The following is a 15,198-nucleotide window of genomic DNA, read 5'->3' as shown; positions in this document are numbered from 1 at the left end:
ATCTTTCCGCGCATATATTTTTTTAACCCTTCATTAACCGTCGACGGGATGTTGTGCTCGTCGACGGATTTACGTCATCGATGACGTCGACTAGTCGGGACAGCTCTAGAAATAATGCATTAGCTTGTGCTAAATTTAGTTTTTGATTCATCTTGCACGTTTCACAAAGTCGCTCGCTCAATCTAACCGGCTGTCGCTCACTACGTCGCCTCCCTCTCACTAGATGACGCTTCGTTCGGCAATACATTAAAATTTTTCAGATGACATCCTTCCTTTGTGACCTCGCAATGGCTCCTGGGAAACGTTTTTTTTGTTGTGCTTTCCATTTTGAAAAAGGACAAGAAATTATAGAAATATTGACATAAACACATAGTTCATGCAGTGTTTGAATTAGGGGTGTGACAAAATATCAAAATGGTGATATATCATTACACTTTGTATCCCAAAAGGTTATCGATATATTCCGTGTCCATGTCTAAAAAATAAATAAATAAAAAGGAACCAACAAGTTGCTACCAAAATCTTCTACCATAATAGCGTCTGATAAATCTAAGGCTGCATTAACGGTACTCGACGCCCAATCCATTTAGACTGGGAATGTTTGTCCATTCGAAACCAGAGTATTCAGTAATTCTGTCTGACTTTCAGGACATTTACAGGTCACTTGCTGTTCATTTTAGGGCATTTACAGGTCATTTTCTGTTGAGTTTGAGTCACTTGCCTATTCATTTGGGTGATTCCCAGGTCACTTTCTGTTCTGTAACCGAAAAAAAAAAAAAAACAGGAAGTGACCCATAAAATACCCCAAACTCAACAGGAAGTAACTGAAAATCAACAGGTAATTGAACTGAAATGGCCCCAAATTACTTTAATTAATCGTCCCCCGGCATTGGCTGCCACTGACTGCCATAGACGTTCAATCCGTTTGAAGTGGGAGTCCTCCCAGTTCAAATGGACTGGATGTCTACTATTGATAAACTCTTTCCAAATTCACAGCAGAAGCTTATTTTTCTGTTTGTTAGTTGTTTGTAGAATATCCTAGAATGATTTTCTGACCAATGTATCAATAATCGTTGTATCGCCATATCGTCAGATCATCGTTATCGTGAGCTTTGTATCGCAAATCGTATCGCATCGTGAGGTACCAAGAGGTTCCCATTCCTAGTTTTAATGTTTATTTATGTATAAAACTATAAACTCATTTGACATATCTCACAATTTACTTGGTCGATTTACTTCATGTAATAACAGGTGTGGACCTCAATTTCCACACTTTCAAACGAGACCAACCAGTGGCACGTGGGTGAGGTAATTACAGCGTGACGAGGCTTCAAAGATGATATGCCTAGATGTGTCGCTGCTGACACGTCCGGTGTTAAAGGGTTCTAATGGACAACTCTAATAAATGACGTAAAAAAGGTTCTTTAACAGTCATGTTTATTATAAATCCTGCAGGTGTCAAAAATAGTGAAGCGATGGAATATCTAAATGGGATACAAGGTACCCGACGAGTGTATCAGTATAAATGTGGTTCTTTCCCTTCCCAAAGCCAAGAAAACTACCGGATTCCAATTGATTAAACAATCGGGACAAACGGCATCACTCCCAGCTAAATGTCTCCAAAATTAACAGGTATACAGGCAGGTAAGATTAAGCTAATGCCAGAGGCTAACTAGCGAGCCGTCTTGCCTAACTTGTACGTAGAAGCAAAAACATTCACAAAACTGGATATCAGAGTTGTAGTTACTGTTATCGAATAATAAATCTTACTAGGATATCATCACTATAATATCTAAGTATAGTTGTTTCATTAGCTAAAGTTAGTTAACTTCATGTCTTCATTCGCAGTCCGTTCTAAGAGCGCGCTAAAATTATTACATATTCTTTTTGAATAAGCATAGCATCCTAATAAGCGCCATGAAGTCATTATTTTTTTTAATATATATTTTTCATGTAACATTTTATGAACGGACCTGTGCGCACCTGTACAGTAGACATATTTAAGTCTTTGTTCTTAGTTATTTTCCAAAGTGCTTTTTGCCTAGAATGGATCTGAGCTCTTGAGATTACCTTAAATTTCAAAGCTGGTACTGCAACACAAGACAATGTCTGCAAGCCCTGGAACTGATCTTCCAAATCCCTCAACCTGCAAAGAAAAAGGCCAGTTTTTTACACACTCCTCAGTCCTCAAGCACATTCATACCAGGGAAGCAAACACACAGACTCAAAAATCAGCACATTACCAGTGAGGCATGGTAAGAGCAGTGTTGGGTATAACACATTAATATGTGTTATTAATTTTCCCAATAACGAGTAGTGTAAGGCATCACTTTCTGAAAAAAGTAATAATTAGGGATGTGCCCGATCCGATCACGTGATCGGAAATCAAGCCACTCCGGGCATTTTTCAGAGGATCGGAATCGGGTGAAAAGGATCGGGTTTTTCATTAAAAAAATATTTTTTTTAAGGGCTAGAAGTCAACAAAATAATCCAGAAATACAATGGCATTGCCAAAACAAACAAAAATATTTATGGCGGATAACCAGTTCAGGGTGTCCCCTGCCTACTGCCCGTAGTTAGCTGGGATAGGCACCAGCAACTCCGCGACCCTCGTGAGGATGAAGTGGCATGGAAAATGAATGAATGAATGAACACAGACAAGACTGAAAAAGCGGTTTTCTGCTCATGCACTCCTCTTTCAAAGGAAACTGCTGTATTTTAAAACTGTTGTGTTTGATAGAAAAATATGTCTACAGTATATGCTGCCATAGCAGATGGCAGCATATACTGGGGCATTAAGCCTCCAAACTATTTTTAATTTGTCCGTTTTACCCTGGAAACCCTCGTTTACAGATGTCGCGCAACCGCTTTTGTTTCAACCCAGCCATAAAACGAAGGTAATTAATTATATTTATTATCCAAAATGTCTGTCATTTTTAGCTTAGAATCATTAATTGATGTTTAAAAACGAAGGTAATTAATTATATTTATTATCCAAAATGTCTGTCATTTTTAGCTTAGAATCATTGATTGATGTTTAATATTTCGTTTGAAAGAAAAAAAAACATTTAAAGCGGTAAATATATGAAAAAGAAAATCTTGACCACTCCTTGATGTCGCGACCCTTGTTATATTACCATGTTTCACCCATAAAATCCCCCCAAAAATCCAGCTGTGGCCATTTACATCTGTGTCTTGACACTCAGTGATACATGCTACATGGAGTTTTTGGATTGAAACAAGGTAAGTACGCGTTAATATCTCATTAAAGTCACGGCGTCTATAATTCTGCTCTTTCATGCGCTCACCTCCAGATACGGTTTCGCTGTTTAATTTATTATTATTTTTTTTTTAAATGCCCTCCAGTTCAAAATTGTTCTTCTCCCAGAAAATTGAGATTTTAAGCTTTCCAATGATGTATCAAAAGAGGAAGTATTGTAAACAGTACAGTACAGTAACATGTTTGGAATAGGGCTTCAGCTAGATGTGGGAATCTTTGGGCACCTAACGATTCGATTCCGATTCCTATTCAGAGGCTCCGATTCGATTATAAATTGATTATTGATACCCCCCCTCCCTTTTAATTTTTTGTACACTGGTTCAGAAATTGTTCAAAAATCCTCTCAGGCTAAACAAACTACTATTTCAGTATCAAGTTAACCGTTAAAACATTAAATAAAATACTCAAGTCCCCATTCTGTATCGGCAGCTTTAAACTACATTCAATTAATGTAATGTTGTGAATCAACCGTTAAAGTTGTCAAAATTGCTCCCATTATTCCATCATTTCCCTTCTGTCTACTTTTGACGTGAACGTTTTAAAACTGTTTCATCATTTAAAGATATTGTAGATTCAAGTCAAGATTTTGCCGGTTTGGTTTTTTTTTGTTTTGTTTTTTTTGATAAAAAGTAATTAGGTTTGCTACAACAGAGCCTTCTAGAGAAGTCTACTGCTTTATGATGGCGCCTGTTTACTAGCGCGGGAAAGTCTATCATTTCGCATCTAGTTCTTGGTATATGATCGAACACGGCTGTCGTCTGTCATTTCACATCTAGTTCTACATATATGCGATGTCTACCATAGCGGTATGTGCCTGTATGTTTGTAGCAACTAGCAACTGGGCTCTGTTTGTAGTGGCTGACGGCCGCAGTCAGGTATTATTGTTTTTTTTTTAATCTATCGGCATGAGTTGAACATGATATTTACTCTAGGTCCGTTCCTCATTGCGTCCTGAAGACCGCGCTGACTGTGTTTTATTTCCGCTTTACCTGGTATAATTCAATAATCGGAATTTGGATGTTTGTGAATCGTTCTCGAATCTTCCACGGACGAATCGCGAATAATCTAAGAATCGGAAATTTCGCACGCCTCTAGCTCCAGCTATCGATTACTTTAAGTAATCGATTAATCTATCTACTCGTTAGTTCAAATAATTGAGTAATCAGATTCGGAACACTTAATTTCTTGCAAAATAAACTTTAGGAGGCAAAACAAAGGCTTGCCAAGATTGCACTTTTAAAAGAGCATTAAATGCTAAATTCCAAAAGGTTCAGATACTTTTTCATACTACTACAGCTGAATAAGCAGCTACATATTTGATTGTCTGGCTAATGAAATATTTCAAATAGATCTTTGTTAGGGTTCCTCTTGGGAAAAAAATAAATGTTGTTAAAAAACAAAAATTCTCATTTGTCATGATGTGTAGCAATTTCGCCGTGGCATGACATGGTGGGGCTGTCCGACTCCGATGCAACTCACCAACACCACAGCTTCAAAAAATCCCAGGGGAAACCCTGCATTTGTGGTAAAATGTGGTTATCCTAAATTATTTCCTTGCTTGCGAGCTAGTGCCGGCTTCCTCAATTAGCCACGGCACACCTCTCTGCGGACCCAGAGCAAATGGCACTTTTCAAAAAAAAGAAAAAAAACACAAACAAACAAAAAAAAAAAAAGCGTTACTATTCTATCGCTGAATTCTGTTTCATTTTTAGTCAAATATCTTCCATGTTTCCACTTCTGCTGTCATCTCTATGACAACGATGCGCTGATTGGCTGAGAGAGCGTGCATGGATGTGGTGATTGGCTGAGAGAGCGTGCATGCTACTAGCGAGAGTGGACGGACCGCAGCAGTGCGAAAAACGAGTTTCTCCCGGCAATTAGCAATCCCAGTAGAAGACTGAATCTTACAAGATGGCATGCTCAAAGTTGACCAAGACAAGAAAAGTGGATGCTGAAAATCACCGTTTCAATGAGGATTGGACTAACAAATATGCGTCCATTTTACCAACTGCAAGTACCAAGACAGTTGCTCTGACAAAAAGAGAAAATGTGAAACGCCATAATGTTAAAGAGCACAGCTCCTTTGAAGATAAGTTTCCACCTAAATCAGAATTGAGAAGGAAAAGAAGGCAAAAAGTTAACAGGTTGAAGCAGTCCTATCAAGAGTAGGGCTGCAGCTATCGAATATTTTAGTAATCGAGTAATCAACTGAAAATTCTGTCGATTACTCGATTACTTTGTTACCTCGATAAAATATACATGAAAAAAAAGACATTTAATCTAATATTGAACCATTTTCAGTCAATCAATGTCTTCATTTTTATGTACATTGTTGAAAACAGCCAACAATTGCATCTCAGATGTGACTTGGAAAAAAAAAAATCACTGCTTTCACTCAAAAAACTTCTAGATCTTTAAAAAAAAAAAAAAAAAAAAAAAAAACATTTCTTATCTAAAAATGTAATTACGCTTGATAATACACATCACTTAAAAGCTTGGTGTTTTTCCCACATGTTTCAATTGAATTTCCATTTGTGTCAAGCTATTTTTAACTTCTATTTAAGTCCTGATAGGATTTTGAGTTTTTGCAGTGTTCAAAATAAATGTATGATACCTGCTGTATTGGAGCACATTAGGGACCAGTGCTACTTGGTGTTTTATCCAGCAATGACTACTGAGCTAAAATTGACAGTTAGCATTTTTATTTTACAACCCCATCACTCTACAGCGCTATGTTTTCACAGCTTGAATAAAGCCAGTATGTAAGACACGTTAGCCACACGCATCGACAGTGGTCATAATTAATAGGAACGTAGCCTTCCTCAGGGCTAACGTTACATGATCGAGTGACAGTTACATTACATTTATTAGCGCTGAGAAATCTACTGCTTTAAGATGGCGGCTGTTTACTAACGCCACCCAGACGCGGCCGAGTCTGTCATTTTGCATCTAGTTCTATGTACAAGCGATATCTATGAGATGCATCAGACGGTACCTGCTACCATCGTAGCATCATACATGCGGGCATAGTTTTTAGCAACGTCGGCGTAGTTTGTAGCTGCTGTCGGCTGCAGTAAGGTTTTTTTTTTTTTTTTTTCGCTTCTTCCTCTACGCACGTGGCGTCAGCGCGTTGTCCCGCATTAAAAGTAGTCCGGGCAAAATGTGATGCTTAGAGCTGGCAAAATTAAACGATTCCTCGAGGTGAATAAAATTACTCGGATCAGTTTTTAAACTCGAGTTACTCAAATGCTCGAGTATTCGTTTCAGCTCTAATCAAGAGTAAAGGAAAGTTATTGTTAAATCTATGACACAACAACACGTTGCAACGGAGTGCTCACTCAGAGTGTCGGGGGTGTTGGCTAAACATAAGAAGCCGTTCTCTGGTGGAGAAATAATAAAAGAGTGTGTATGACTGAAGGGATGGCAGCAATGTTAGAAGAAAAAGAAAAGGAGGAAATGATAACAAAAATCAAACAAATCTCACTCTCAGATTCATCAACCACAAGACACACTGAAGTACTGGCTGATGATGTGAGTAAACAGCTTTGTGACCCCCAAATGCCATTTCTCTCATTGAGCATTGTTTTACAGTAAAGTTACTGTCAAAAATAATTATTATGCTTGCACCTTAATGACAGAGCTTGTCATTTATGTTCTGTACATGTGAACATGTACTGTACTACTATTTGCGCATTTTCTTTTTTGTCCAGCAGTGTTTTACAGTTACAAAATGTACTATCAATAGTTAAGTGTTTGCACCTTAATGACAGATCTTGAATTATTTCGTGTACATGTGTCAACATTATACCTGCATCTTCTTTTGTATTGTTAAGTAAAGAAAATGTTTTTTAATGTATTGTTATTTAATCAGAATCTGCATTGTATTTTTGTTTGGTCAAAAGAAAACAAACTTTACCACCTACGGCCTGCCTTATTCTTGACCAACATTAATAAATAAAATAAACATTAATTAACATAAATAATTAATTAATGGACCCATGTTTGTATGAAAAAAAAATAACTGTGGACCTTCAAGATTTGTATTTGAGGACCCCTGCTCTAGTGGCTCGGCGGTGAATTACAGAGCAACGCGTTCTCTTGACGCAGTACTTCGAATGCTTAATGATGAGGTAGGCTCTTCGCCGTCGCTCTGCCGTCAACCCAACACAGAAGCATAAATCAGGCCTTAGTTTAATTTCATGTTTACAAAATTAAGTCAATACATGATAAACATGAGATCAACTGATTTGGGGTTTTATGAAATAGCTTTCTGAAATTTTTCCTCAGAAAAGAAAGCCCTCAAACGTCGTCAAAGTATCTTTGAGCAAGATACTAATCCTCACGTTGCTCCTGGTGCTGCGTCACCAGAAGCGATTTGAGGGCCTTAAAAAGGTGGAAAGGCGCAATAAAAGTGTAACTCTATTTACCATTACAATTTAACCATTTAGAGGAAGGGGTTGAATACTAGTGCAGGAGAATGCAGGCAGGAGAGAGGCGCAGCTGCATCTGAGCCGAAATAACCAGTTTTAAATTAATTTTTTCATATCGGCCAGACAGATTGAAAAAAAGGCCCGATATCGATATATGTGAAATTTCCAAATATCGGCGCATATAATGGGTCTATCTGTACACGTAATAAATGAAGCTAACATACAGTGGTATAAAGAAGAACCAAACCTTTTGGAATGTCTCGCATTTCGGCATAAAATCACCATCAAATGTGATCTGATCTTTGTCAAAATCACACAGATGAAAAAAACACAGTGTCTGCTTGAACTAAAACCACCCGAACATTTATTAGTTTTCATATTTTAATGAGGATAGCATGCAAACCAGTGTTGTTTTTGTCAACGAGGACTATAATGAAAATATTTTGCAATATGTACTCATCTGTCACTGTTTATTCAAAATTATTGGAAACCTTTGAAATTGTTGGAAACCTTAATTCATTTTTGGACAAAAACATTTTGAGCAAACATCGACTACAACGAAATGAAATTGGTCTGAGATTTTGTCAACAAAAACTAGACGAAGACAAAAACATTTTGAAATGACTAAAATATGACTAAGACTAATAAGTATTATCGTCCAAAAGACTAAGACCAGGACTAAAATTAAAAGGGCTGCCAAAAAACAACACTGATTCGAACAATGACAGAAGGGGGAAAATAAGTAAGTGAACCCTCTGCCTAAGGAGACTTAAAGAGCAACTGAAACCAATTTTTATCAAACAATTTAAGTCAGGTGTGTGCCCAACCACTGATGAGTGGTTTAAAGCTGCCCTACCCCCTATAAAACACACACCTGGTAAGAATTGTCCTAATGAGAAGCATTGTCTGATGTGCATCATGGCTCGGTCAAAAGAGCTGTCTGAAGACCTGCGATGAAGGATTCTTGATATGTATAAAGCTGAGAAAAAAACATCTCTAAAAGCCTGGATGTTCATCAATCAACAGTCAGAGAAGTTGTCTACAAATGGAGAGAGTTTGGCACTGTTGCTTCTCTCCCAAGGAGTGGCCATCCACCAAAGATGATGGCAAAAGTTCAGCACAGAATACTCGGAGAGGTAAAAAAAGAACCCTTGAGTGTCTGCTAAAATCTTACAGAAATCACTGACATGTCCAATATCTCTGTGCACACATCAACTATATGTAAAACTATGGCCTAGAATGGTGTTCATGGGAGGAAGCCACTGCTGGCTAAAAAAAAACATTTTTGCTTGTTTATGTTCGCAAAAAGGTACTTGGACACTCCACAGAAATTGTGGAAAAATATTTTGTGGACCGATGTAACCAAAGTTGAATTGTGTGGGAGTAACACACAACGTCACATGTGGAGGAAAAATGGAACAACTCACGAAACATGAACACCTCATCCCGACCGTGAAGCATGGTAGAGGGAGCATCATGATTTGAGTAAGCCTGTCGCAATATGCAATAATCCCATTGATCGGGCGATAAATAAAAATGAAGGCGGTAATTTTTCCGCTGCGATTTATCGCCTCGTGTGCACGTGCGTGCGCGCGCGCGGCAGACGTTCTGTTAAAAGTTAGGATTCCTCGTTACCAACTGCTCAAAATGCATCTTCGTTACAGGTCCGGCAAAAACTAGCGTCGGAGCCAATCGTTCCCATTATATCCTATTGTTCAACGTATATCGGCCGCGTCAGTGCTCCGGAGTGACTGTGGACCATCTATGGTGCGCCGGTGTTGTTGACGTGTGGGCGCTCCCGTCAGGAGTGACATTTCACGCGGGGCGGCTATTTTTCGGCACAACGCCGGATATTTACAACGAAGTCCGCCAAAACATTGTTACCGACTTGACTGCTACGAACAACCTCGCTTTGACAACGAACAGCTTAATGAAATTAAAAGCGCTGTGCAAACTCGTCCTGTTTATGAAAGTCAATTGTCATATGCTGGTGTTGTGTAGTAATGAGCAGACGTGACTTCAGTGGCGCTTGCTAACTTTTTTTAATGCGCGCACACACTAGATATCATGAAATGGCAAACTAGATGTGCTAAGTTCCATGCCATTGGCTACGTGAGCCCAGAGTGATTATGGGACACGTAGTCCATATACTACATCGATGAATTCTAAACTCAGGACTGAATGGAAGTTAACAAGGCCAAATCAATCCATAACAGTGACTATAGATAATGTTGCAAATATTGTTAATTCAGTACGTGACACAGATGGATTCGGACCACAAATAGGATGTCTTGCTCATGTAGTAAACCTAGCTGCTAAGAGAGCTGTAGCAATCAACAGTGTGCCCTGCCTCACTTTCCAAACAGTAAAGATTGTTCTCAGCACTTTTATACAAAATATTTTCAGATCAGTAAGAAGTAAGCACATACAGTGGGGAGAACAAGTATTTGATACACTGTCAATGGGTTTTCCCATTGGCAGTGTATCAAATACTTGTTCTCCCCACTATAAATATGATGCACTAAAATGCATGTTTATATGATGGCAATTTAATTTTTGCTCGTTAGCAAAAAAAAAAAAAAAAAAGAAACTAAAAATATAATTGTTATTTTTTTTACAGAGCATTAAATGTATTGAATCAGATCGAAAATCGTGTCCCCCGTATCAAAAATCGTACCGAACCATGCCTTAACTGTATCTTTGCATCCCTATGGAACACCATTGCAGAAGCTATGACAGGAAAAGTTTTCATTTGCCTAAATGCTTAAGTTATTAAGCGCAATGTTTGTTTGTTCTTTTCACATTTTTTATCACATTTTATTTATTCTGTGTTTCTGTGCGGTATCAATATTGTTGTTTTTTACTTAAGAGTCATGCTCTATTTTTATTTCTCTATTCTCTATTTCTTAAAAAGTAATTTTGAATTTAAGAGTAAATATTTATCGCGTTTAAATGGGTGTACTTGATCTATTAATTTATACTGTATTCTCACTGTGTTATTGTAAATTGGTTAAAAAAAAATGGGGGGGCTCGATAATATTGCATATCGCAATAATTTATTAGAATAATTATCGCACACTAAAATTTGTTATCGCGACAGGCCTAGATTTGAGGCTGTTTTGCTACCTCAGGGCCTGGACAACTTGTAATCATTAATGGAAGAATGAATTTGAAAGTTTATCAGGATGTTTTGCAGGAAAATCTGAGGCCATCTGTCAGACAGTTGGAAGCGAAAGTTATTAAAAGTGATGGTTCACTTACTTATTTCCCCCCTTCTGTCAATGTTTGAGTACTATCCTCATTAAAATATGAAAATCTATCAATTTTTGGATGGTTTTAGTTAAAGCACACACTTTTTTTCATCTGTGTGATTTTGACAAAGATCAGATCACATTTGATGGTGATTTTATGCAGAAATGTGAGAAATTCCAAAAGGTTCAGACACTTTTTCACACCACAATATATTCTGAAAAATTCAGTGATATGATACATACAAAAGTTTGGGGTCACTTTGATCCCAAACCTTTGAATGGTAGTGTAGGTACAGTATCTGAATCAATGTGGATGTCTATGTGCGTGTGTGTAAGGGTAATCATACAAAGCACATGGGGAGAAATACTTAGTCTATGCAAAAGCTAATTCGCCATCTACGCAGCCTATCTGTGTAGCATACAAAACTGCAATGCAAACCTGAGTAGAGGCTTAGAGGCGGGTTGAGACGCCGTGAGGCGGACCATCCGTGACAATGAAGAGCTAAAAACATGGCTTGGGAGACAAGAACATAACGAGACAAATGCTAGTTTTCGCCTGACGAAATGACGTAGAGACGAAAATGCGACATCGTTTCTGTCTTATGTCCACATTGCATGACATTTTCACATAATACGTATATCATCAGCTTGCATCGTAGCAGTGTTTGGGTCGTGTCATTTATGTGAGATGTGCTGCGCTTCTCCCTCCTCGCCGGAGTTTAGGATGTAGCTCTAGCTAGGCTGCGCGTAGAGCCTAGTTCGGGCCTAAAAAATCCAGCCCGACCCGACACGGCCCGCTGGTATTGAGGCCCGACCCGGCCCGAGCTCGATCACTTAACTAGATTTGCAGGCCCGAGCCTGAAAAACCCGATTTTTTTTTTTTTTTTTTTTTTTTTGAGTGACGCGGAAAAAACGCAGCAGCAGCAATTTATTTTCATTTCTTCGAGTTGGCAGAAAAAAACGCAAGTTTTCTTAATGTTTAAATAATCTACATATTTTTTTGAGAATTATCAAAGCATTCACACAACGAAATAACGCTGGGAAAGTTTGTTAAACATATTTCTGAGTGTGTGGGATATTGTTCTCACATGGACGCGCCTCTCTGACAAGGAAATGAAAATGAGGGCGGCACCTCGGTCGTGCGCAAGCGGTACAGCGGGAGGACAAGAATAAAAAGCGGCCGGCGCCACGGCGTTCGTGCACACGCACAAGCAGAAGCGCAATACAGAGAGCCTGCTCTCCTTTTTTTTTTTTTTTTTTTTTTTAAATAATTTATTAGTCCGGCATGGCGGCCCGACCCGAACTGACCCGAACGTGAATGCTTAAAATGTGGGCCCGACCAGACCCGAATGTTGGGTCGGGTCGGGTCGGGTTCGGGTTCGGGCACAAAATCTAACCTCTAGCTGCGCGCCATCTTACTAGTTTGTAAACACGTTAAGATTTGTTTACTTGTGCTGGCAATAGAGAATATGTTGCTTTAGTCTTTAAAGGTCTGTGCTGAGCGATCATCAGACACTAAATAGTGTTAGTGCTAGTGCTAGTGTTAGTATATGACATGTATTGTATACTTTGAATGATGTGTGAATAACTTGAAATGCAATTGATGTGTGCCCTGTGATTGCCTCACATCCAGCACAGGGTGTACTCCACCTCCTGCCCATAGTTAGCTGGGATATTCTTCAGACCCTCGTGATAAAAAGCGGTACAGAAAACAAATGGATGAATTGTATTTGCAAATACCTGAGACGTGTAAGTCTAAGCTGCTCCTGAAGATGGCGCTCTTCATCACTTGGCCAACGGGCCTTTGTTTCTTCAGGATCTGGCACTTCTAAATGGTGAAAGCGCACCGGGTCCCAGCCAGTCATAATGTCAAAAGTGATGACACAGCCTAAAGAGTGTGACACAATTGAGACCTTCCCATTTTTTTCAAAGTCTGGATTCCGCGAGCAGAAAAGTGAGTAAAGACGGTTCAGCTCTAGAGTCAGACCTCGGGTAATCTATATACACAAACAAAAACACACAATGAAAATTAGTCACATATGGAATAAGTTAACAATGTATTGTATTGATATTGTTGCTGCATTTCGATGCCTTCAATGAATGGCCTATTTTAAAACTGTTTTCATATATAGGGCGCACCGCATTATAAGGCACAGTAGTAGTAGTTGTTGGGGTTGCATTATGCATCCACTAGATGAAGCTGCGCTAAAGGGAATGTCATGCCATGATTGATCAATATTGATCCATAAATAAAGGCACATCGGATTATAAGGCGCAGTATCGGCTTTTGAGAACATTTAAGGCTTTTAGGTGCGCCTTATAATGCGGAAAATACAATACTTAGAAGTAGTCATAAAATAGTCTCACCTCATCTCTGTAGAGTGGGCTAGTGTAGTACATAATATCCATGGCGCTGCTGTTCAACATATCTCTGAGACCTCTGAGTTTGTCTGGCGTGATGGTGTCAACCATGTCTGCAAGAGCATGCGTTACAGTATTAAGCATACATTAATGTAACGGTTCAACTTAAACGGTGATATGAAATAAAAGTGTTTCAGTGCTGTGAAGGGGGCAGAAACCGGATTGAGATTGGTCATAAATGGTTTTGGTGTTTTTTAGTTTTTAGTAAAAAAAATTTCCAATATATTTGTTCATCTTACTTAATGTATATACAGTACATTTCTCCATTGTTTTTCTATATTATTTTGTCTTCTTTCTGACTATATTTGGATAAGATAAGCATGCAGCTATCACCTTCTCTGAAGGAAGGTGAAAGTAGAGAATGCTAATTAAGATTTCATTTCCTGACTGTACTGGAAATGTTTTGTAAAGAACAATGTTCCAAAATACCTTAATCCAGAATCCACACCTTCATTATAAGTTATAGAAAGTGTTTAAAGTCCCTATGTCAGCAAAAAGCATGTTTATTTCATATTTCAAGCGGTATTTTATGCTCCTGAAAAAAATGGACCGCTTGGATATGTGTGGAAGCGATTGTTTTATTCATTCAATTTTTTTTAATCCCGTGCCATGAAAATGAGTGACTTCCGGCTCCCATCTCCGTTTGAGGATGAATGCGAATGTGTCGTCACCCAGGTCAGCATCTCACAATACAGCATTGCTTTATAGCATGCAGATGGACTACGGATTCAGCTGATTTTGCGGATTAATTCGATTATTTTTCGCATCACGCCAGCCAAATGTGCTGCAGGGTTTTGTTGCTGCACCAGGGAGAGGTGTGTGAGGCTTTTAGGGTTTCAAAAAGTTCCCGTTCACCCTGATATTGGCCAAAACAAGTCCGACAACTGTTGGACCATTGGACTAACAAGGAATTGAGTAAACATCGTGTCTTGTATTATGTCAAATACTGGGATCATGGCACACATTTTAATATGAAGGTGGCTTGCATTTTGTGTGTGCTCCTTGTTCACCGAGAAGGCCACTCGGCTGACGACCAGCGGCTTGTCACACACCGCCCTTGGTCCACTTCGTGTGCCCACCGGGAGAGCGCTATACTCGGCTTATGCTCGTGCAGTTCTCCATATCGTCCAGACTTTCAGCTGCCTTCTGCCCTCTCTGTGTGCTCAGCAATAGACCACTATCCTCGGGTTGGGCTTGGGCAGCTACGCACTCCTCCAACGTCGGCCGGTTTGTCCGGCGCTCATTCTCCAGCTGCTTCCCCGGCAAACGAGCGCTCCTGCCCGCAGCAGGGGAACGACGAGGTGTAACTTGCTCGCTGCCGCCATGTGATATGACCGGGGTAGTTTTGTGTGATTTTTCAAAAGGCAAGAATGAGACTTGGAAACGCCGCTCAGTTCGGGTTAGCATGTCGGCTAGCTGTCACGCCTCCTGGTTTGTTTACGCTCTCCGAAGCCAGGGCAGGAAAATGAAAAAAGTCGGACTAACTCCGGTGACCTAAAATATCGTTCAGGAGGTGCAAGAAGTCGACAGTTTTGACCATTATGGAGTAATTTTGCCATGTCGTACTGAATAAATGCATTTTTAATATTTCGTATTCCATTTAGCACATTAATATTTCGTATTCCATTTAGCACAAGACTGTTTTGTCATGACCAAACCATTTATTTAGCAATTGGAGAAAAATACTTCGATAAAAAGAATATCCTGTAAAAATATTGGAGTAGAGAGACTGAAACAATGACGTTTTGCGGCTCTCTTCGTCGCATTTTCCTCGTTCTGAATAATTCCCCCTCAATGGGCTGAATTGTAAATCAGA

General features: G+C 39.2%; 1 protein-coding gene across 1 annotated transcript in view; it reads right to left on the bottom strand.

Annotated features, from left to right (window-relative positions):
• Positions 1 to 15,198, bottom strand: part of ddhd1b (DDHD domain containing 1b) — a 64,803-nt gene that overhangs the window by 27,426 nt on the left and 22,179 nt on the right. Inside the window, exons 6-8 of the mRNA XM_057822484.1 lie at positions 13,329 to 13,435; positions 12,702 to 12,958; positions 2,071 to 2,146 (exon numbers count right to left, since the gene is read on the bottom strand). Of these exons, the coding sequence (XP_057678467.1) occupies positions 2,071 to 2,146; positions 12,702 to 12,958; positions 13,329 to 13,435 (440 nt within the window). The remainder of the gene's footprint in view (positions 1 to 2,070; positions 2,147 to 12,701; positions 12,959 to 13,328; positions 13,436 to 15,198) is intronic.

The sequence above is a fragment of the Corythoichthys intestinalis genome, chromosome 19 (assembly GCF_030265065.1).
Source record: "Corythoichthys intestinalis isolate RoL2023-P3 chromosome 19, ASM3026506v1, whole genome shotgun sequence".
Taxonomy (NCBI): domain Eukaryota; kingdom Metazoa; phylum Chordata; class Actinopteri; order Syngnathiformes; family Syngnathidae; genus Corythoichthys; species Corythoichthys intestinalis.
This window is presented reverse-complemented; position numbering and strand designations above follow the sequence as displayed.